Source organism: Leptonychotes weddellii, chromosome 7 (assembly GCF_054177405.1).
Source record: "Leptonychotes weddellii isolate Sample4059 chromosome 7, ASM5417740v2, whole genome shotgun sequence".
In the NCBI taxonomy this organism is placed as follows: Eukaryota; Metazoa; Chordata; class Mammalia; order Carnivora; family Phocidae; genus Leptonychotes; species Leptonychotes weddellii.
Genome location: NC_138375.1, coordinates 58844279 through 58866866, shown reverse-complemented (window position 1 = coordinate 58866866; position 22588 = coordinate 58844279). Strand labels below are relative to the sequence as shown.

At 40.0% G+C, this 22588-nt stretch overlaps 1 protein-coding gene across 2 annotated transcripts in view; it reads left to right on the top strand.

The window, feature by feature from the left end:
* Window positions 1–260: 260 nt before the first annotated feature.
* The window catches only part of THOC3 (THO complex subunit 3), a 92106-nt gene continuing 69778 nt past the window's right edge, over window positions 261–22588 (top strand). The window contains exons 1-6 of one of the 2 annotated variants that reach the window (XM_081826347.1): window positions 263–590; window positions 1358–1514; window positions 2956–3160; window positions 7060–7221; window positions 7341–7441; window positions 19608–20196. In XM_081826347.1, coding sequence (XP_081682473.1) covers window positions 324–590; window positions 1358–1514; window positions 2956–3160; window positions 7060–7221; window positions 7341–7441; window positions 19608–19771 — 1056 coding nt within the window. In that variant the 5' untranslated portion in view covers window positions 263–323 and the 3' untranslated portion in view covers window positions 19772–20196. Of the gene's footprint in view, window positions 591–1357; window positions 1515–2955; window positions 3161–7059; window positions 7222–7340; window positions 7442–19607; window positions 20197–22588 lie in introns of those variants that run through there. The other variant, XM_081826348.1, reaches the window with a different exon arrangement.

Genomic DNA, 22588 nt, shown 5'->3' with positions numbered 1-22588 from the left:
GGTTTGGAAGGATAGCGTTGGCTTTCTTTTTTAATTAAACTGGGATACAAATATATCTACCAGGCGGTAGGTAAGGGGGAAATAGGCCCTAAAAACCTCAGAATCACTAACTGTGAAGGAAACTTAAATCGTAATCATTCCTATTTGAAAAGAGAGCCCCCGCGCGCGCGCGCTGCATGCCGGGATTTGTAGTCCCCTCCCGGATGGCCTGCATTGCGGCTGTGCAGGGAGAAGCTGCTCTTCCAGGCGCATGCGTGCGGCGGCGGCGGCAGGACTGACTGCGCTAAAAAGGCGGTGGCGACGCGAGTGGCTGGGAGCTTGCCATGGCGGTGGCTGCGGCGGCCATGGGGCCCTCGGCGCTGGGCCAGAGCGGTCCTGGTTCAATGGCTCCCTGGTGCTCAGTGACCAGCGGCCCCACACGCTACGTGCTGGGAATGCAGGAGCTGTTCCGCGGCCACAGCAAGACGCGCGAGTTCCCTGCACACAGCGCCAAGGTGCACTCGGTGGCCTGGAGCTGCGACGGGCGTCGCCTGGCTTCAGGGTCTTTCGACAAGACGGCCAGCGTATTCCTGCTGGAGAAGGACCGGTTGGTAAGCTGGCGGGACCGGCCCAGGCCAGAGAGAGGGGCTGTGGTAAAGCGAGGTGTGGTATTGAGGGAGAGAATGGGGGTGGAAAGCGGGTGGAGGCGAGGAAAAGAGAGGGGTGTGGGGATAAGGGGGTTGTGCTAGAGGAGTGTGGGAGTGACAAGGCTGGTAGTTAGGGATCTGGAGGGGGTGTGGTGGAGAGGAAGATGGTGGTAAGAGGGAGGTGGGGGTGCGAGGGAGTGTAGCAGTACGGTGTAAAGATGAGCGGGGAGTGGAGGCGGGGAGAGGATGAAGACTGGTGATGAGGAGGGTAGATGGGACTGGAGTGAGGTGAGGGTGTATGAGAGTGGTAGGAAGGAGTTATGTGGTGGTGAGGAATGGCTAGGGGCTGTGGTGGTGGTGGGGTCCCTATGGTGGTAAGGAGGGCCTCTTTGAAAATAATAGGGCTTCCTGTGGGAGTGAGCAAGAAGATTGGGAACCTTGGTGGTAGAGTTAAGTGTGGAGAACCAGAAATAAGGAGGAAGGCCAGGGAAAGCAAAAGAGTAAGGGCATTGGTGTGGGAATCCAAACCTCAGAACAATTCAGAGTGTTTGGAGAGGAAGGGAGGAGGGTATTGGGAAGAGTTTTGGGGAAGGGGTGTGGAAGGACTGGTTTCTTTTAAATTGTCTGGATCTTTGTTGGCCACAAGGTACCTTGGTTTGAATAAGGTTAAGAAGTTGCATGTGGAGGCAGGTACTTATGTGTGAAGTGACATTTGGATTCTGTTCTTGCAGGTAAAAGAAAACAATTATCGGGGACATGGGGATAGTGTGGACCAGCTTTGTTGGCATCCAAGTAATCCTGACCTCTTTGTCACAGCATCTGGAGACAAAACCATTCGCATCTGGGATGTGAGGACTACAAAATGCATTGCCACTGTGAACACTAAAGGTGACTTTTCGGGGAGAGGGCAATAGGAAGATGAGCTATTTATAGTCATTCAATAAGCATTTCCTGAATATCTTCTCTAAGTGTGGCCTTGTGTTAGGTATGGGACATCCTGGGCTGAATAAGACAATCCCCAGCTCTCAGGACCTGTACTAGTTTTAGTGCAGGGAGAGAGAGATGTGTGTTAAAAAAAACCCAACATAATATGATATGGTTCATCTTATACTGGAGAGGTCTACAAGATGGATACCTGTAATGGAAATGCTTAAGTCTGCCTGTTAGGGCAGGTAAGACCTCACAGAATTTTAGCAAAATAGTTAATAGGGATTTAGTGGTCATGGTACAGTGGGTGGATGAGGGGTGGGGGGAAGCTCTAGGAGGGAGCTGTATGTGCAGGTGTATGGAGAATTTGGGAAATTGCTGATAGGCTGGAATGGCTGATCTTGGGAATGAATGGTCTTGGTGGTCTGGGAGAAAATGACCTGGAAGTTGTGCAGTACATTTATAGAATCTATTCTTCACCAGGTATTGTCCTATAAACCTTGAGGCCATTTATTATATTTTATTGACTAACATGTCATTGATTATAAGATGTACCAATATTTTATATGTTGTTAGGAAAGAAAAGAAAGTTTCTAGATAACCATGATAAACCAAAAATTTTGAGATGCATCCTGATGCATTTTAAGATACATTGTAGAGAATAAAGTGTGAAAATATATGCAGCATAGAATTGATAAAGTTGATGAAATTTTTAATTGATGTGTTCACTGTGGCCCACTGGACTTTGTTGACAAGACTTGTCCCTGGAGGTGGAATGCTGTAGTGCTTTCTCCAAGTAGACAACCGAGTGATGTGTGAGTGATTTAGGTGGTACATGGATGAACATTAAAAACCAGCTGTGTATGTATTTTAATGCCTACCAGAAAAAAAGAACTAGCCCATAGAATTTATTGCTAAATGGAAGCTAAACTTCTTTAACTAAAATTGTTTTGAGTCAATTTTAGGAAAAATTTTGAATAAAGAAATATAGCCGTTAACATGGGTAGAACAAAAATTGTGAGAGTGGCATGTGAATGACTGGAGTTTGGGAAGTACTGGTGTAAGACTGAGAGGCTTTGGAGTCATCTGGTTTAGATCTTGGCTCTATTACTTCATGGCTTTGACACTTTGGCTCATCTCTCATATCTTCCATATCTTCATATGTAAAATGGGGATAATAAAGTGTTCCTTAAGAGAATTATTGTGAGGACCCATGGGGGAAATTTGTAGATGAAAGTGCTGGACTCATAATTGGTGAGTAAGTAGTCATTCCCTTCTATCGACTAGGATGTTAGTGAATGAGGTTTGGAGATAGCTCTGGTCTTTGTAGAATTAAAAAAAAAATAAACTTCGCCAAGATTATGGGCAAACAGTATCTTGCTGATTATATCTGGGTTTCCAGGGGAGAACATTAATATCTGTTGGAGTCCTGATGGGCAGACCATTGCTGTAGGCAACAAGGATGATGTGGTAACCTTTATTGATGCCAAGACACACCGTTCCAAAGCAGAGGAGCAGTTCAAGTTTGAAGTCAATGAAATCTCCTGGAATAATGACAACAACATGTTCTTCCTGACAAATGGCAATGGTTGTATCAACATCCTCAGGTGAGGGGGTTCTAGCTTAGAGACTGTCATATCTTTGCTCTGGGTGCTGTGGTGGATACAGAGATGAATTAGATGCAAGTCTGTCCTGAAGGAGCTTAAAGGACAAATGGTAATAAAGAATCCTAACCTCTGTTGAGCACCTTTGAACCAGGCACCTTATATTTACTGAGTCCTCACAGAAATTCTGTGGGATTGTTATTTGAGTCTTATTTGACAGATGAGGATCTGGGATTCAGAGAGTTTAAATCACTAGTCAGCTGGTGAGCACTAGAACTAGATGCACCTTGAATTATGGCAAATTTGTACCCGTAAAGTCTGTGCTTAAATACCACTTTCCCTCCAGGGAAGCCATCTTCATTACTTTCCTACCTCCCTAGGTTAGAAGCTTGTTTTATGTACTTCCTGTTGGAAGCATTTCTCATTCTATATTATAATTACATGTTTGTTTGTTTTTTTAAAGATTTTATTTATTTATTTGACAGAGAGAGAGAGAGTACAAGCAGGGGGAACAGCAGAGGGAGAGGGAGAAGCAGGCTCCCCACTGAGCAGGGACCCCGATGTGGGGCTTGATCCCAGGACCTGGGATCATGACCTGAGACAAAGGCAGACGCTTAACCGACTGAGCCACCCAGGTGCCCCTATAATAAATGTTTACTATCTATATCTTCCATTAGACTATAAATTCCATGAAGGTAGGGACCATCTGTAACTTGTTTACTGTTGAATCCCTAGTGCCTACCTTAATACTTGCTACACAGAGTTAGGGTCTCCGTAAATATTTATTCTGTAAATGAATGAAATGTTGGAATTGAAATTCAGGTCTGTCGACTCTATTCTTTCTGCTATTCTGGGTGGGCAGTGCAAGGCAGTGTGAAATAGGTTCTTTTAGAGAGGCTCAGAGTTTGGAATCCCAGGGAAGGAAACATTGACTGTGGGAGTTGGGGATTGAAGGATGCAGCTTTGGAGCTTGACCTTGAAAGCTGAGTAGAATTTTAAGAATCAGCAAAAGGGAACCATACAATGGACAAAATAGGTGTCAATGAGCATGGCCTATATGGAGAGTAGTTGGTAGGTCAGAGTTGCTGGGAATGGTGGCAGATAAGGTATCTGAAGAGAGGGAAGATAAAGTTGAAATATAATCTGGGACCAGATTATATAAAAGGCTGGAAATCTGTGCTTCGCAACTTGAATTTTATTCAAGTTGGGGTTCTATAGCTTTTTTTATTTGAATTTTTTTTTTTTTTTAAAGATTTTATTTATTTGCGAGAGAGAGAATGAGAGACAGAGAGCATGAGAGGGAGGAGGGTCAGAGGGAGAAGCAGACTCCCTGCTGAGCAGGGAGCCTGATGTGGGACTCGATCCCGGAACTCCAGGATCATGACCTGAGCCGAAGGCAGTCGCTTAACCAACTGAGCCACCCAGGCGCCTGCTTTTTTTTTTTTTTAAAGAATTTTTATTAGAAAATAAAACACAGGGGCGCCTGGGTGGCTCAGGCGTTAAGCGTCTGCCTTCGGCTCAGGTCATGATCCCAGGGTCCTGGGATCGAGCCCTGCATCGGGCTCCCTGCTCGGCGGGAGGCCTGCTTCTCCCTCTCCCACTCCCCCTGCTTGTGTTCCCTCTCTCACTGTGTTTCTCTCTGTCAAATAAAATCTTAAAAAAAAAAATAATAATAAATAAATAAATAAAACACATACACAGAAAACTGCTTAAAACAACATATAGCTTGATGAACTATTATCTGTGTAACCCCACCCAGGTCAAGAAATAGTAATTTGCTGGCCATCCCAGAAGTCCATCCATGTACTTTGTCCTAGTCCTGAATCCCTCTCCTCAAAATGAAACACTATCTTGATTTTTATAGTATTTCTTTATAGTTTTAGCTACCAAGTATGCATTTCTAGATACTCTAATTTTGTCTACTTAAAAAAACTTGGTATCTTTTAAGTGTGTTAAACTACCAGGTTGCTCTTCATCCTTCTTTTACTTATACTATAGCTGTTGGAAAACTAGACTGTTAACCTGCAGAGATTCTCCTAGTCTGGATTTTGCTGATTTTGTATGCTTATTTATTTGTTGGAATATAAGATACTTCCTCTCATTTACTGTTTGGTTACTTAAGAATATAGTTCGCTTAGAAAAGGAAGGGTAAATGCTTCTTTCCCTTTTTCATTAGATAATGAATTAGTTCTCTGTTGCCTCCAAAGATGATCAGCTAGGTTTTATTTTTAAGACTTATTATAAACTCATGTATTTAAGCATGGTAGATGTATTTCAGTCTGTTGGAGTAATTATCCTTATGGAATCTCAAATTATCCCATCTTTAGCTAATGGGAGCCTCTTCAAGTTGTTCCTGAGTCATTTTTTTTGACATAATCCTAGTAGTCTTCAGTTTGTTGCTCTCTGGTATGACAGATATCCCAAGTTCATCTTGTATGTTTCCTGCCTCAGACCTTTAATCAGAAGCTTCTCTAAGAATCCCTGGGTTCTTTTTCTGAGAAATGATATTGGAGCTACAGATGTCCACATTGCTTGTTTGGTCATTATTTCTAGACCTTTCCAGTGGACAGAGGAAGGATGTATATGTGTATATTTTTAAAGATAAAATATGTGAATTGTGAATTTATATTGATAACTTCCAATTAAAATTCAGGACTAGTGGAATTTTCTAAACATCTTTTTTTTTTTTTTTTTAAAGATTTTTTATTTATTTATTTGACAGAGAGAGACATAGCGAGAGCAGGAACACAAGCAGGGGGAGTGGGAGAGGGAGAAGCAGGCTTCCCGCAGAGCAGGGAGCCCGATGCGGGGCTCAATCCCAGGACGCTGGGATCATGACCTGAGCCGAAGGCAGACGCTTAACGACTGAGCCACCCAGGCGCCCTAAACATCTTCTATATTATAAATAACTCTTTCCTTCAAAACTGGGTATTTGAGTATTCTGGTTCTCAAGGACACAAGGGATTATAGAATTAGAATATCCCACAGTTACTTAATACCTTTTTCCATGTTACCCATGGAGATATCTCAGAATAACAGTATTACCACTACCACCACTAGTGAGATTACTTAAAATAGTAAAATTTGCTTTTTGCATTGCTTTCCTCATTTTTCTTCCATTAAAAAAAATTAATACTATATATTATCAGAGTGTAGAGCTGCTATGTACTATGCCTTTCTTTTACATCTACAATTTCTCCCAGAAGCTGTGTATGTAATGCCCATCACCAGTCCCATGCTGATAAATCTCTAGTCATTTTGATTGTCAAAGTTCATTCTTTAGATTCCTCAGGAAGGATTCATGGAACAGTATTCTCTAAGTTCATACTTATTATAACTTATATACTTATAAAACTTACAGATATTTAATTGTGCTTAGTATTTGAGCTCTTTATAATTGATAGTCAATTTTTCTAGATATAAAAATCCTTGATTCCTATTTTCTTGCTTGTATATCTTTTTTTTTTTTAAAGATTTTATTTATTTATTTGAGACAGAGAGAATGAGAGACAGAGAGCATGAGAGGGAGGAGGGTCAGAGGAAGAAGCAGACTCCCTGCCGAGCAGGGAGCCCGATGTGGGACTCGATCCTGGGACTCTAGGATCATGACCTGAGCCGAAGGCAGTCGCTTAACCAACTGAACCACCCAGGCGCCCCCTTTCTTGCTTGTATATCTTAAATATATTACCCCATTTTCTTTTGGCATAAAATCTTACTGTCAGAAAGGTCTGATGATCATCTAATTTTGTTTTTGTTTTTGTTTTTGTAAGTTCAGGAAAGTTTGTATTACAGTCTGATGTTTATTCTGTTGTCTTTGATTTTCTTCTTCAGTATGTCCTGTTGTCGTCTTAGTACCATAGTACTCTTCCCGTAGTTTAATTGCTTTCTGTCTTGTTTCTCAGCTACCCAGAGCTGAAGCCTGTGCAGTCCATCAATGCCCATCCTTCCAACTGCATCTGTATCAAGTTTGACCCCATGGGGAAGTACTTTGCCACAGGAAGTGCAGATGCTTTGGTCAGCCTCTGGGATGTGGATGAGTTGGTTTGTGTTCGGTGCTTTTCCAGGTAAGCAGCTCTGCCAGCACTTTCCTTGTTGGATAAATTAATTTAATTTTATTTTGGGTGAAATTGTGCCCTACTCTTACTGGGTTATTCTAACGTGTCCTCTGTCCACTCTGTTATAGGCTGGATTGGCCTGTGAGGACCCTCAGTTTTAGCCACGATGGAAAAATGCTGGCATCAGCCTCGGAAGATCATTTTATTGACATTGCTGAAGTAGAGACAGGTAACGGAAACCCTCACTACCGTAGTGAGTCTTCTGTCACCTGTGGCCATCAGGACTTTTCCTGTCACATGTTTTCATCTTCACATTACTACTTCACCTTCATTAGCATAAATGAATTTTCTTCTTAAGACAGCTTTATTATGACCATTACAGTCAGGTCATGAGGGAGCAAAGAGTTCAGAAAGGGGCAGGTCTGAAAGAAAGTGATTTAGGAAAATATTTTGCATCGTTATTAACTTTTAGTTCTTCTATCATGATGAAATTTTTAAAATATGGAAAATAGGAGAAAGAAAAAAGTGTTACCTGTGGTCCCACCTCTAAATACAATCTCTTAGTGTTGTGGTATACTTTTTTTTCTATATTTTGCCTGTATGTGAACTTAAAAAATGCATATTTTTTTATAATCTTAGGAATTATCAAAATACATGTGATTTGCTTTAAAAACAACCAATAGAGAGCACCTGGGTGGCTCAGTCATTAAGCGTCTGCCTTCGGCTCAGGTCATGATCCCAGGGTCCTGGGGTCGAGCCCTGGATCAGGCTCCCTGCTCTGCGGGAAGCCTGCTTCTCCCTCTTCTGTTCCCCCTGCTTGTGTTTCCTCTCTCGCTGTGTCTCTCTCTGTCAAATAAATAAATAAAATCTTAAAAAAATAAAAATAAATAAAAACAACCAATAGAATTTGAAAATAGAAAAGTGGGAGGAGAGTATTCATTTTACAAAAGAATTTCCTCAGCTTTACTTATTTATTTTTAATGAATAATTTTTTTATTATCAAAGTATAGTTGACATATAATGTATATTAGTTTCATGTATGACAGTGATTTGACAGATATGCATTAGTCATTGATCACAATAAATGTAGTCCCCATTTGTCACCATACAACATTATTATAATATTATTGACTATATTCCCGTTGCTGTACTTTATATCTTCATGACGTATTTTATAATTGGAAGTTTGTACCTCTTAATCACTTCACCTATTTCACCCATCACCCCAACCTTCTCCTCTCTGGCGCCCAGCAGTTTTCTTTATTTATGAATCTGTTTCTGTTGTTTATTTATTTACTTGTTTAATTTTTTAGATTTCATGTAGAAGTGAAGTCATATGGTATTTGTCTTTTCTGATTTATTTCACTTAGCTTAATACCCCTTAGGTCCACCCATGTTCTCACAAATGGCAAGATCTCATTCTTTTTTTATGACTGATTAATATTCCATTGTGTATATATATATATATCATATCTTCTTTATCCATTCATCTATCCATGGACACTTAGGTTGCTTTCATATCTTGGCTATTGTAAATAATGGTGCAGTAAACATAGGGGTGCACGTATCTTTTTGAACTAGTGTTTTTGTTTTCTTTGGGTAATTACCCAATAGTGGAATTACTGGATCATATAGTATTTCTATTTCTAATTTCTTTAGAAAGCTCCATACTGTTTTCTACAGTGGCTACACCAATTTACATTCCCACCAACAGTGTATGAGGATTCCTTTTTTTTTTTTTTTTTTTTTTAAAGATGTTATTTATTTATTTGAGAGAGAGAGACTGAGAGAGAGAGAGCATGAGAGGGGGGAGGGTCGGGAGGTTCAGAGGGAGAAGCAGACTCCCTGCCGAGCAGGGAGCCCGATGCGGGACTCGATCCAGGGACTCCAGGATCATGACCTGAGCCGAAGGCAGTCGCTTAACCAACTGAGCCACCCAGGCGCCCCGAGGATTCCTTCTTCTTAACATCCTCACCAACATTTGTTTTTTGTTCTTTTTGATACTAGCTATTCTGATGGGTGTGAGGTGATATCTCATTGTATGTGCATTTCCCTGATGATCAGTGATGTGAACACCTTTTCATGTTTGTTGGTCATCTATGTCTTCTTTGGAAAAATGTCAATTCAGGTTTTCTGTCCCCCCCCGTTTTTTTTTTAAAGATTCATTCACCCATTTGAGAGAGAGAGCACGAGCAAGTGTGGGGGAAGGGGCAGAGGGAAAGAAACTCAAGCAGACTCCCTGCTGAGTGCGGAGCCTTCCGTGGGGCTCAGTCTTGGGACCCTGAGATCATGACCTGAGCCGAAATCTAGGAGTTGGATGCTCAACTGACTAAGCCATCCAGGCACCCCATTCTTTAATCAGCTTACTTTTTTTTTCCCCTTGGTGTTGAGCGTATAAGTGTCTTATATATTTTGGATATTAACCCCTTATTGGATTTATTATTTGGAGGTATCTTCTCCCATTCAGTAGGTTGCCTTTTTGTTTTGTTGATGGTTTCCTTTGCTATGCAAAAGCTTTTTATTTTGGTGTAGTCCCAGTAGTTTATTTTTGCTTTTGTTTCTCTTTGCTTGAGGAGACATATCCATAAATATGTTGCTAAGGCTGATGTCCAAGAGATTGCTGCCTATGTTTTCTTTTAGGAATTTTATGGTTTCATATCTCACACTTAGGTCTTCAATCCATTTTGAGTTTATTTTTGTGTCTGGTGTAAGAAAGTCGTCCAATTTCATTTTTTTTGCATGTAGCTGTCCTGTTTTCCCAGCACCATTTGTTGAAGAGACTGTCTTTTTTCCATTGCATATTCTTGCCTCCTTTGTTGTAGTTTAATTGATCATATAAGTGTGGGTTTATTTTTGGGCTCTCTGTCCTGTTCCATTGATCTCTCATTTGTCTATTTTTGTGCCAGTGCCATACTGTTTTGATTAACTATAGCTTTGTAGTATATCTTGAAATCTGGGATTGTGATACCTTCAGCTTTGTTCTTCTTTCTTAAGATTGCTTTGGCTATTCAGAGTCTTTTGTGGTTTCATACAAATGTTAGGATATTTGTTTAGTTCTGTGAAAAATGTTGTTGGTATTTTGATAGGGATTGCATTGAATCTGAGAATTGCTTTGGGTGGTGTGGACATTTTAACAATATTAATTCTTCCAGTCCCTGAGCATGGTATATTTTTCTATTTGTGTCATCTCCAATTTCTTTCTTCAATTACTGATAGTTTTTAGAGTATAGGTCTTTTCCCTCCATGGTTAAATGTATTCCTAGGTATTTTATTCTTTTAGGTGCAGTTGTAAATGGGATCGTTTTCTTAATTTTTTCTTTCTACTACATCATCACTAGTGTATAGAAATGCAACAGATTTCTGTATAATAATTTTGTTTCCTGCAACTTTACTGAATTCATTTATTCTAATAGTTTTTTGTGGAGTCTTTACAGTTTTCTATATATAGTATCATGTCATCTGCAAATACTGACAGTTTTACTTCTTTCTTACCAATTTGGGTGCCTTTTTTTTTTTTTTCTTTTTCTTTTTCTTGTCTGATTGCTGTGGCCAGGACTTCCAGGACTGTGTTGAATAAAAATGGTGAGAGTGGACATCCTTGTCTTGTTCCTGATCTTAGGGGAAAAGCTTTTAGTTTTTCAGCATTAAGTATGATGTTATCTATGGGTTTTTCATATATGGTCTTTATTATGTTGAAGTATGTTTCTTCTAAATCCATTTTGTTGAGTTTTTATCAAGAATGGATGTTTATTTTGTCAAATGCTTTTAGTGTGTCTATTGAGATGATCATATGATTTTTATCCTTTTATTGATATGATGTATCACATTTATTTGGAAATATTGAACCATCCTTGCATCTCTGGAATAAATCCCACTTGATCATGGTGTATGATCTTTCTAATGTATTGTTGAATTTGGTTTGCTAATATAGTTTGTTGAGGATTCTTGCATCTATGTTCATCAGGGATATTGGCCTGCAGTTTTTTGTTTTTTGTTTTTGGATTTTTTTTTTCTTTTTTTTTTTTTGGTAGTGTCTTTGCCTGGTTTTTGGTATCAGGGTAAGGCTGACCTCATAGAATGAATTTGGAAGTTTTTCTTCCTTGCCTATTTTTTGGAATAGTTTGAGAAGAATAGGTATTAACTCTTCTTTAAATGTTTGATAGAATGCACCTGTGAATCCATCAGGTCCTGGACTTTTGTTTATTGGGAGTTTTTTGATTATCAGTTCAATTTCATTACTAGTAATTGGTCTGTTCAAATTTTCTCTTCTTGATTCAGTTTTGGTGAATTTATCCATTTTTTTAGGTTGTCCAATTTGTTGGCATATAATTTTTCATAGTATTCTCATAAAAACCCTTTGTATTTTTGTGGTGTCAGTTACTATTTCTTCTTTTTCATTTCTGAATTCATTTATTTGAGTTCTCTCTCTTCTTGATGAGTCTGGTAAAGGTTTATCAAATTTGTTTATGTTTTTGAAGAACCAGCTCTTGGTTTCATGGATCTTTTCTGATGTTTTTTAGTATCTATTTCATTTATTTCTGCTCTTATCTTTTTTATTTCCTTCCTTCTACTAACTTCGGGCTTTGTTCTTTTTGTAGCTCCTTTATATATAAGGTTAATTTGTTTATTTGGGATTTTTGTTTCTTGAGGTAGGCCTGTATTGCTATAAACTTCCCTGTTAGAACTGCTTTTGCTGCATTCCAAAGATTTTGGATTGTTGTGTTTCCATTTTCATTTGTCTCCATGTATTTTTTAATTTCCCCTTTGATTTATTCATTGACGCATTGGTTGTTTAGTGGCATGTTGTTTAGCTTCTGTATGTTTGTGTTTTTTCCAGTTTTTTTCTTTTTCTTGTAATTAATTTCTAGTTTCATATCGTTGTGGGTCAGAAAAGATGCTTGATAAAATTTCAGTCTTCTTAAATTCATTGTAACTTGCTTTTTGGCCTACCATATATGATCCATCCTGGAGAATATTCCATGTGCACTTGAAAATAATGTGTATTTTGTTGTTTTTGGATGGAATGTTCTGTGTATCTCTGTAAAGTCCATCTGGTCTAATGTGTCATTCAAAGCTACTGTTTTTTTGTTGATTTTCTGTCTGGATGATCTATCCATTGATGTAAGTGTGGTGTTAAAGTCCCCTGCTATTGTTGTATTACTGTCAATTTCTCCTTTTATGTTTGTTAATATTTACTTTATGTATTTAGGTGCTCCTATCTCCTATGTTAGGTACACAGATACTTAAAATTGTTACATCCTCTTGTTGGATTGATTCGTTTATCATTATTTAATGCTTTTCTTTGTCTCTTGCTACAGTCTTTGTTGCAAAGTGTATTTTGTGTGATAATTTTTTTTCCCCCCGGCGGGCAGCAAAGCAAAGTTTATTGAGTGATAGCAAAGTGATAGTACAAAGTTCCTGAGGAGGGAGGGGACCCGAGAGGGTTGCCTTTGTCTGATAAAAATATTGCCACCCCAGCTTTTTTTTTCACTTCCATCTGCGTGGAATATCTTTTACCACCCCCTCATTTTCAGTCTGTATGTGTCTTCAGGTTTGAAGTGAGTCTTGTAGGCAGCATATAGTTGGGTCTTGTTTTTTCAGCCATTCAGTCACCCTGTGTCTCTTGATTGGACCGTTTAGTCAATTTACATTTAAGTAATTATTCATAGGTATGTATTTATTGCCATTTTGTTCATTGTTTTCTGTTGTTTTTGTAGTTCTTCTTTGTTCCTTTCTTCTCTTCCTCTCTTCCCTTGTGGTTTGATGGCTTTTTTTTTTTATGTTATGTTAATCACCATACATTACATCATTAGTTTTTGATGTAGTGTTCCATGATTCATTGTTTGCGTATAACACTCAGTGCTCCATGCAGTTTGTGCCCTCTTTAATACCCATCACCAGGCTAACCCATTCCCCACCCCCTTCCCCTCCAGAACCCTCAGTTTGTTTCTCAGAGTCCATAGTCTCTCATGGTTCGTCTCCCCCTCTGATTTCCCCCCCCTTTATTCTTCCCTTCCTGCTATCTTCCTTTTTTTTTTTTTTTTTTTTAGCATATAATGTATTATTTGTTTCAGAGGTACAGGTCTGTATTTCATCAGTCTTACACAACTCACAGCGCTCACCATAGCGCATACCCTCCCCAATGTCTATCACCCAGCCACCCTTGATGGCTTTTTTTAATGTTGTGTTTGGATTACTTTCTCTTTGTTTTTTGTATCTGTTATAGGTTTTTGATTTGTGGTTACCATGAGGTTCATAAATAACATCCTATGTATGTAGCAGTCTATATTGTTAGTTGCTTAAGCTTGAACACATTCTAAAAAGCACTGAATTTTTACTACCCTTCTACATTTTATGTCTATGTCATATATCTTTTTATTTTGTGTATCCCTTGAGTAATTTTTGTAGATGTAATTGATTTTACTGCTTTTATGTTTTAACCTTCATAATGGCTTTATAAATGATTAGTCCGCTACCTTTAATCATATGTTGCTTTTGCCAGTGAAATTTTTTCCTTTCATAATTTTCTTCTAATTATGGCCTCTTCTTTTCACTTAAAGAATTCCCTTAAATACTTCTTGTAAGGCTGGTTTGGTGGTGATGAACTCCCTTTTGTTTGGGAAACTCTTTATCTCCTTCAATTCTGAATGATAGCCTTGCCAGGTAGAGTATTCTTGGTTGTAGGTTTTTTTCTTCCAGCCCTTGGAATATATCATGCCACTCCCTTCTGGCCTGCAAAATTTTTGCTGAGATCAGCCTATAGCCTTATGTGTTTTCCCTTGTATGTGACTACTTTTCTCTTGCTGCTTTTAAGATTCTCTCTTTATCTTTAATTTTTACCATTTTAATGATTATGTGTCTTGGTGTGAACCTTTTTGGGTTCATCTTGTTTGGAGCTTTCTTTGTTTCCTGGATCTGGATGTGTGTTTCCTGCCTCAGATTCAGGAATTTTTCAGCTATTATCTCTTCAAATAAATTTTCTGCCCCCTTCCTCTCTCTTCTCCTTCTTGGACTCCTATAATGCAAATGCTATCATGCTTGATGATTTTGCAGAGGTTTCTTTACCTGGTCTCATGTTTATTATTCTTTTGTCTTTTTGCTGTTCATCTTAGTTGCTTTCTATTACCCTGTCTTCAAGATCTCTGATCCGTTCTTCTGCATCTCGTAGTCTGCTGTTGATTTCCTCTAGTGTATTTTTCATTTCAGTTACTGTATTCAGCTCTGACTGGCTCTTTTTTACATTTTCTATCTCTGTTGAAATTCTCACAGAGTTCATCCACTGTTTTCTCAAGTCCAGCTGAGTATCTTTAGGACCGTTACTTTGAACTCTTTATCAGGCATATCACGTATCTCCATTTTGTTTAGTCCTTTCTCTGTGATTTTGTCTTTTTTCATTTGGGACATATCCCTTAGTCTCCTCATTTTGTCTAACTGTCCGTGTTTGTTTCTATGTGTTAGCCATGTCAGCTACATCTCCTGGCCTTGAAAGTAGTGACTTTTACATAGAAGAGGTCCTGTGGTGCCCTGTATGCTATCTGCCCTGGTCACCGGAACCAGGCATATTAGGGCTGTCCCCTGTGTGGGCTGTGTGCACCCACCTGCTGTGGTTGAGCTGTGATTGCTGTGGGCATGCTGATGGGTGGGGCTGGCTCTCAGCCCACCTGTTTGCAGTGACCCTCTTTGCCTGCTGCAGGTGCACTGGGCAGGGTTTGCTTCCCATGCTGTTGAGAGGCCCAGCTGCAGCTGCCATGGACTCAATGGTGGGTGGGGCTGGCACTCAGTCTAGCTGTGTATAATTAGCCTGTGCGACAGCTGCAGGTATACAGAAGGGCAGGGCTTGTTCTTTGTGCAGCCAGCTGAGAGGCCCAGCTGTAGGAACTGTGGGCAAGCCGGTGTGTAGGGTTATCTCCCTGTCCCCCAGGGCAGGAGTCACTTTGGAGGGATGCTGGTCCCATGTGGGGCTGCCTGCTGGATATGGCAGAGGAGGAGCTGCTTTGGAGGGGTCCCTGTGGAGGCCAGTGGGTTGGGTAGGGTGGGTGGTAGGGTAATGCTGGGGCAGGGCATGTGTTGTTAACAAGGTAGATGGAGCGTGTTAGAATTGGCTTCTGTAAGCATCTAGCTGTCTAGGCTCACGGACAACAAGAAAAATGGCACCCGCCAGCACTTTTTTATTCCTGGAGAAATCTGCAGACGTTTGCCCTTCCTATATCTCCTTCATGTGTACCCTAGGCGCTTTTCAAGCTGCTGCTTCAGTGCTGTCTCCGCCTGAGATACTTAGTAGTGTGCTGGCTCTTTTGCCCTCCAGTTCAACTGGAGTTAAGCTCTGCTGATTTTCAAAGCCAGACATTATGGGCACTTGTCTTCCCAGTGTAGGTCCTTACGGCCAGGATTGCCCTGTGTGGGATCTGATCCCTTCACTCCTCCATGCTTGTGATGGCTCTCCTGTTTGTGGTTATATGCACCAGGGGTTTGGTTCCTGGCCCTGTCTCCACCCCTCCTACCCTTTCAATGTGGGCTTCTCTCTAGGATTAGCTGTGGAAGATCTCTTCTGCCGGTCCTCAGATCATTTTCAGAGTTAATTGCAGTAGATACATTTGTTGCCTCAGTGTGTCTGCGGGAGGGGCTGAGCTCAGGAGCCTCCTGAACTCTGCCGTCTTCTGTCATTTCCTCAGATTTATTTTGTAATGGAGCTTTATTGTTTTGGGGAATACATGATACTTTAGTAAAAGAATTTAAACTATATAGAAGACTTCAAAGAGTAAAGTTAAAAAATTGGAATTCCACAATGTAAAAATGCCACTGTTGATGACAGTGTGGTAAGTGTTGTCCAGCCATTCAGCAGCCATACGCAGCTCCTTTGTGTCACCCTTGTTTGTGTGATGTCTGGGTATTCTCCTGCTCCAGGCTGTGCCTGCCTCACCTCAGGATGTTACAGCTTCTTAACATGGCGATGGCTACTGAGCTCTGCTGCCGCTTTTCATGCAGTCTAGAATTCCATTGAATATGTCCGTATATTCTTAAACTGCCAGTATATACTTATACATGCCTGTAGGTACTTCAGTTGCCCAGATCTGGTTGTTTCTCGTCTTTGCACCATTATAAGTAATGCTTGTGAGAAATATTCCTTATGGACTTCATTTTAGGTCATCCTTTTGGGTAAACCAGTAAAGTGGATTGCTGACTGAGTCCAAGGTATTCACATTTTGTGAAGGACCAAACCACTTACAGAAAGGTTATTGCAGTGTTTGTTCTTAACAGTGCATGCATGTGCATGTTTTTCCCGTGTCATCTTTGTGCAAGTTTGTCTGCCTCACCTAATATGTATGAAATATGATTGATTTTATTATTTATTTATTTAATTTTTATTTTTTAAATGATTTTATTTATTTATTAGAGAGAGTGTGAGTGAGAGAGAGCATGAGTGAAGGGTGGGGAGCAGCAGAGGCAGAGGGGGAAGCAGATTTCCTGCTGAGCAAGGAGCCTGACATGGGGTTCAATCCCAGCACCCCAGGATCATGACCTGAGCCAAAGGCAGATGCTTTACCAACTGAGCCACCCAGGCACTTTAGAGAGAGAGTGCACAAGCGTGAGGAGGGGCAGAGGGCTGGGGGAGAGAGAATCCTCAGGCAGACTCCCCGCTGAGTGCAGAGCTCACCACGGGGCTTGATCCCAGGATCCTGAGATCATGACCTGAGTTGAAATCAAGAGCCTGCTGCTTAACCGTCGGAGCCACCCCGGTGCCGCTAAACTTTGATATAGTTCACATATAATCTTTCAGGAATATATCAAATATGACTGTATTAATTTTTCTAAGTAGTTCAGACAAATACTTTTAACATTTTTTTTAAATTTTCTCTATAACCTAGGCTAAAAATTAAAAGTCAGATGATTATCAAAGGGAAGCACAATTATATTTATAGCATTGTTTTATACATAAAAGGGAAATAGTCTGAATTTTCATTATGAAGGAATAATTAAGTAAGTTGTGATACATCCATATTACAGTGTGCCAAGAGAAAAACATAGCTCTATATGTGCTGAATTGCAAGATTGGCAAGGCATTTTACTGAATGAGCAAAGCAAGTAGCCAATCAGTGCATTTGATGTGTTCCTATTTAGGTAAAGAAACTAAAGCTAAATTAATAGAAGGACTTTTGAAAGAATTTGTTTCAGACTTAGAAGATTGGGAGAATATAAAATTTACTTTAAATTATAATTTAAGTATTATTACTGAAACCAATTAAATAAAATGAAGAATTCAGTTCCTCAGTTACCCTAGGCGCATTTTAAGGACTTCAGTAGCCACATGTGGCTGGTGGTTTCTGTATTGGATAGTGCAGATGTAGAATGTTCCAATCACAGAAGTTTCTGTTTCCCAGTGCTGCTCTATACCCTAGTACTGTTGGAATTTTATGCAGTAAGCATGTCTTTGTATGTTAGTTTGTAAAATAAGAGTAATATATGCTCAGTATAGAATATTTGGAAAATGCTGACAAATATAAAGAAGAAATTAACAGTCACACATAGGTCCATAATTTGGAGGTAGCGAATTCCTAACGTATTAGTGTATTTCTTTCCAATCTTTTTTTCATATGTAGATATTTATAGATATTTTATACATAGACATCTATACATCTGTGTGTGTGTATATACACATACTATACTATGTATAGTTGGAGTCATATTCTTTTTTTTAAAGATTTTATTTATTTATTTGACAGAGAGACAGCGAGAGAGGGAACACAAGCAGGGGGAGTGGGAGAGGGAGAAGCAGGCTTCCCGCAGAGCAGGGAGCCCGATGCGGGGCTTGATCCCAGGACCCTGGGATCATGACCTGAGCCGAAGGCAGACGCTTAACGGCTGAGCCACCCAGGCGCCCCTATAGTTGGAGTCATATTAAATAAGATTTTGTGTTTTACATATTTTTAATGGTTAAATGTAAAATAAGGAATTTTATTTCTGATAGCATGTATTTTAACAGTCCACTTACTTTCAGCTTTTTAGATACACCATACATATTGCACTGGTGTTTTTAGAACTTCAGCGGCCTGGAGTAGTAATGTCAGTCTCACCCAGATAGCACCTTATTTATCATTCAGAGATTAAACTTTCCAATAAAACTGTCAAGATGTTAAAGTTTATGAAGCCACATGGTTATTTAGGAAACGTTTTAGAAGGCCTTTTCATGTCTACTCTGGTTTTCTTGATCTGTATAAATTTCTTTATCCTAACCAATCCCAAATGACTGACAAATGATGGAGTAGAGGCCTAAAGAGAAGTAAAACGGGGGTAGCAGCCTCTGAAACTATTCTTTATGTTTGTGTAATACAGAAATTTGCTCAGATGTATAGCTAGACTGCCAGATACTAGCATCATGAAGAGTGGTTAACTGTCCCTGAAATAGGATTACTTAACAAAAAGAATCTCTCTTTCTCTCTCTCTACACACACATTGTGTTCATGTGTGTATAAAAAATATATATTTTAAACAGCTTTATTGAAATATAATTTACTTACCGTATAGTTGACCAGTTTGAAGCATATAATTTAATGTATCCTGCAACTTTAAAATAACACCACATTGTTTATGTTTTATAACATTAATCTTAACCCTAAGGTTGAAAAAAAGTAAAGTGGGACTAAAGGAATAATGGCTTTAGAAAAATCATGTTTAATTTCAAGTAGGAAGAATGACATTTTTTGGGGAAAAAATCTATTTGCAAAGCATTGTGATTTAGCAGAAAGACCTGTGACTTTGGAAACAGACTCACTTCATGTGCTGACTCTGCTGCTTCCTTGAGGTATGACTTAACTGTTCAGTCACCTGTTCCTTTATAAAATGGGGTTTAAAATCATTACTTGCCTTGCTGCATTGTCATTATACTTTATTAAACTAAAGTATAATCCATCTGATTCCTAAGGGGTGCTCAATAAATATTAACTGCTGTTACTGTTTTCCTAGGGAGTACAGATTAGGTTTAGATCATAGGCTCTGCATTCAGATCTTGCTCTGCCACCTACTGGCTTGTGCTTTCCCTGTGCCTTGGTGTTCTCTGTAAAATGGGGTAATGATTGTACCTGTCCTGTAGGGTTAATAAGTGGATTAAATGAGGGGCGCCTGGATGGCTCAGTCGGTTAAGCGTCTGCCTTCAGCTCAGGTCATGATCTCAGGGTCCTGGGATTGAGCCCCATGTTGGGTTCCCTGCTCAGCGGGGAGTCTGCTTCACCCTCTCCCTCTGCCCCTCCCCGCCCCCCCCCCCAGGCTCGTGCTCTCTCAAATAAATAAACAATCTTTTTTAAAAAGTGGATTAAATGAGTTAACGTAGGCAAGTACTTAATGAATGTGGTTTCTTATTATTAATGTATTGATTGGTTTCTCTATATTGATTTTTATAGGAGACAAGCTATGGGAGGTGCAGTGTGAGTCCCCGACTTTCACCGTGGCTTGGCACCCCAAAAGGCCTCTGCTGGCATTTGCCTGTGATGACAAAGATGGCAAATATGACAGCAGTCGGGAAGCAGGAACTGTGAAGCTGTTTGGGCTTCCTAATGACTCCTGAAGGGAGGCCCTCAGGGAGATGAGACTCTGGCAGAGGCCTTCCTTTGTGTATTAGTCTGGTCTCTTCTCTTGGAGTTGGTGGGCACCTCAAGCATTTGTAAATTGGTATAAATTATACAAGTCTTTGTCAGTCTGCCTATTCCAGTTCCCTTCTTGTTATGTGAGCTCTTCCCATTCTTTCTCCCCCTTGCAGGAGGGTTCTGCACGATAACACCCGCATATCTTGTCCTCTGGGGACCTCCTGTCTTCCCTGCTTTTGGGTGTATGGTAGACTTTGTTGGGTTTGCTTCTGTTTGGACAGTACCTACCTTGGGGGGGGTGGTGAGTGAAGAAGGGTGAGATGGGGATGGAGATTTTTTATAGTAAAAAGAAATGTATATAATTTTGAGAATTGAGCATTTAATAAAACTGACTTTAATTATGGGACTTCTAAGACTTTAAAAGTTGTGGTATTTTTGTTGTTGTTGCAGGTATTGGGAGATGTTGCAGTTTTGCATTTAAAAAAAAAATCTCAGATTGTATTTAGAGGTGGTAATTCTATCATTTAATGTCCTAACCAAGAATTCTTTGAAATGCAGGGACCCAGCATGAAGTGTATGGGCAGTAGCAATCCTTAAAGTCTTCAGCTTAAGTGTATGTATACCTTGCCTTAATCTACAAAGGATTTGTAGACAATAAATTTATGATAAACATTGAGAAAAGCAGTAAAATATAAACAAATCCAAAATCAGTATAAGACATATAGATTAGAATAGAAAGTTGAAACTGGGGAAATTAAAATAGAAATATGCAAAGAACGAGGACCTGACTGAATGATTGAACTAAAATTTTGGCTGTGCCCCCTGGTGGCAAAGTGAAGACGGTAGAAGTCAGTTAATCTTAATGAAAAGCAGAGCACGTGCCAGTTCTCAGGGAAAGCAGAACTTTTGTTAGCTCTTACCTCCGAAAGAAGTGGCTCGCGTAGGAGATTACCTGTGAGCAATGTCTTGATTTTCATTGTATTTTAATGTATTTTGGCATTAAAAATATAGAAATATACCTCAATAAATGATGTTTGTAGAAAATTTTGGAAAAAGCAAGTAAGCAAAGAGAAGAAAATCGTATTTCTCCTCCCAAGAGATACTCACTAGTAGCATTTTTGTGTGTGTCCTTTTAGTTTTCCTATGCTCATATTTATGTATAGAAACATGTTTATACAAATCTTGCAGGGTAGACAAAACAGGTATGACAAGGTAAAGCATGCAAAGTGCTCAACACCATGTCAGGCAGTATTATAAACATTCAGTAAGTCTTAATAGAAATTTTTAGTAATTAGACATTCCTTAGGCTTGGTACAGTAATGAGCACTTTACTCAGTTTTTGCCACAGCCTTTTGCAGTTGGGTGTTACCATCGTTTTACTACTTGAGGGAATTTAACTCAGTGTTATTCATTAAGTGACAGTATTCAGATCTAGATTTGCTTAAAGGTCCATATGCCTTCTATTTGCAGTGGCTATTCTATCTCCACTTGCCATTCCCATTTTACAGATGAGTAAACCTTGGCCCTGAGAAGTTGACTCTTGGCCCAAGTTAATGAGTGATTGGTTGAGTCTAGTATTCAGTCTCAGTAGTGTTTCCTTCAGCCTCCAGAATAGCCTCTGCCTGCATCCTTCCCTGAAGATGGTCTCTTAGTTGCAAACCAGCATGCCACCTCATTATGTCAGTTCAGTGTTGTTATGTCACCGGGAGTAAACTGTGGCACACTGATACTTATTTTTATGGTTGTCTGCCATCTATATATATCCCCCTTAGCATTGGAATCAGACATCAAGGTTTAGTCTAGATCTTAGTATTTGATCAATTCCCGCCTCTTTGATCCATGTGGATTTTTTCCCTCTGGGTTTGTATAAAGTAGTGATCCACGCAACTTTTCACTAAGAGATTTGTTGCTTTCAGCTAGCTTTTTCACTTTTAGCAACAGGAGAACCCTTATTATCTGTGAGGAAAGAGCTCAAGCTTGTGGCAGCTTTTGCTGACTGTCAGGGCCTTGCTGACATTTCTGTGCTTTGACTTCAGAGTCCTGGGGAGGCTTAGAAATTGGGTCCCTCTTGGAGAAATGCATAATTTGTCCCAGACCTGATGCACCTATGGTTTGAGTGAGTTGTCTAATTCAGAGCAGGAAGGGAACCATTCATAGTCACCCAGCAGTTGATGTATTCAATCAGTCCAGCCATGTCATACAGTTACTGCTCCAAACACTAGCAAGTCAAAAGAGGGTGGGGAATTCTGCTCTGAGCTAGGCTGTAGTTGGTAAAGAGAGTTTGGGGTTTGCTATGCCAATGACCCATCGCTGTGTAGTTACAAGACAGGCTAAGAAATGGGTAGTGAAGATTATAGTATGTTTTGTGCTAGGATTCTGGTTTCTCTATGGCATGAGATACAGGGAAGGATGAAACCTGCCAGATGTTAAGCTCGTGTAAGGTGTATGTGTGTGCCTTGAGGATTATCCCCCCCCACCCCACCCCAACCCCGCCCCTAAACTGTGGGAGGTGGTGTCCTGATAGAGTGGATTGGGAGGCTAGTGCAGGGAGTTTTGACCAGGGGCAATTAGATCCGAAAAAGGGAATCAGGAGGAGGCCCATTCTGTGAGGTCCAGAGTGAAAACTGTGTGTGTGTGTATGTGTATGTGTGTGTGTGTATTATGAGCTGGTTGGGTGTGATGTGTCAGTGGCCTTTTATTTTAGAATGACCAGGAATGGGGTACATAAGCCCTTACTCCCTTTTCTGTTTCAAAGATGTATTTTATTCCCTAAGGGTTTTAATCACAAAAGGGACCAC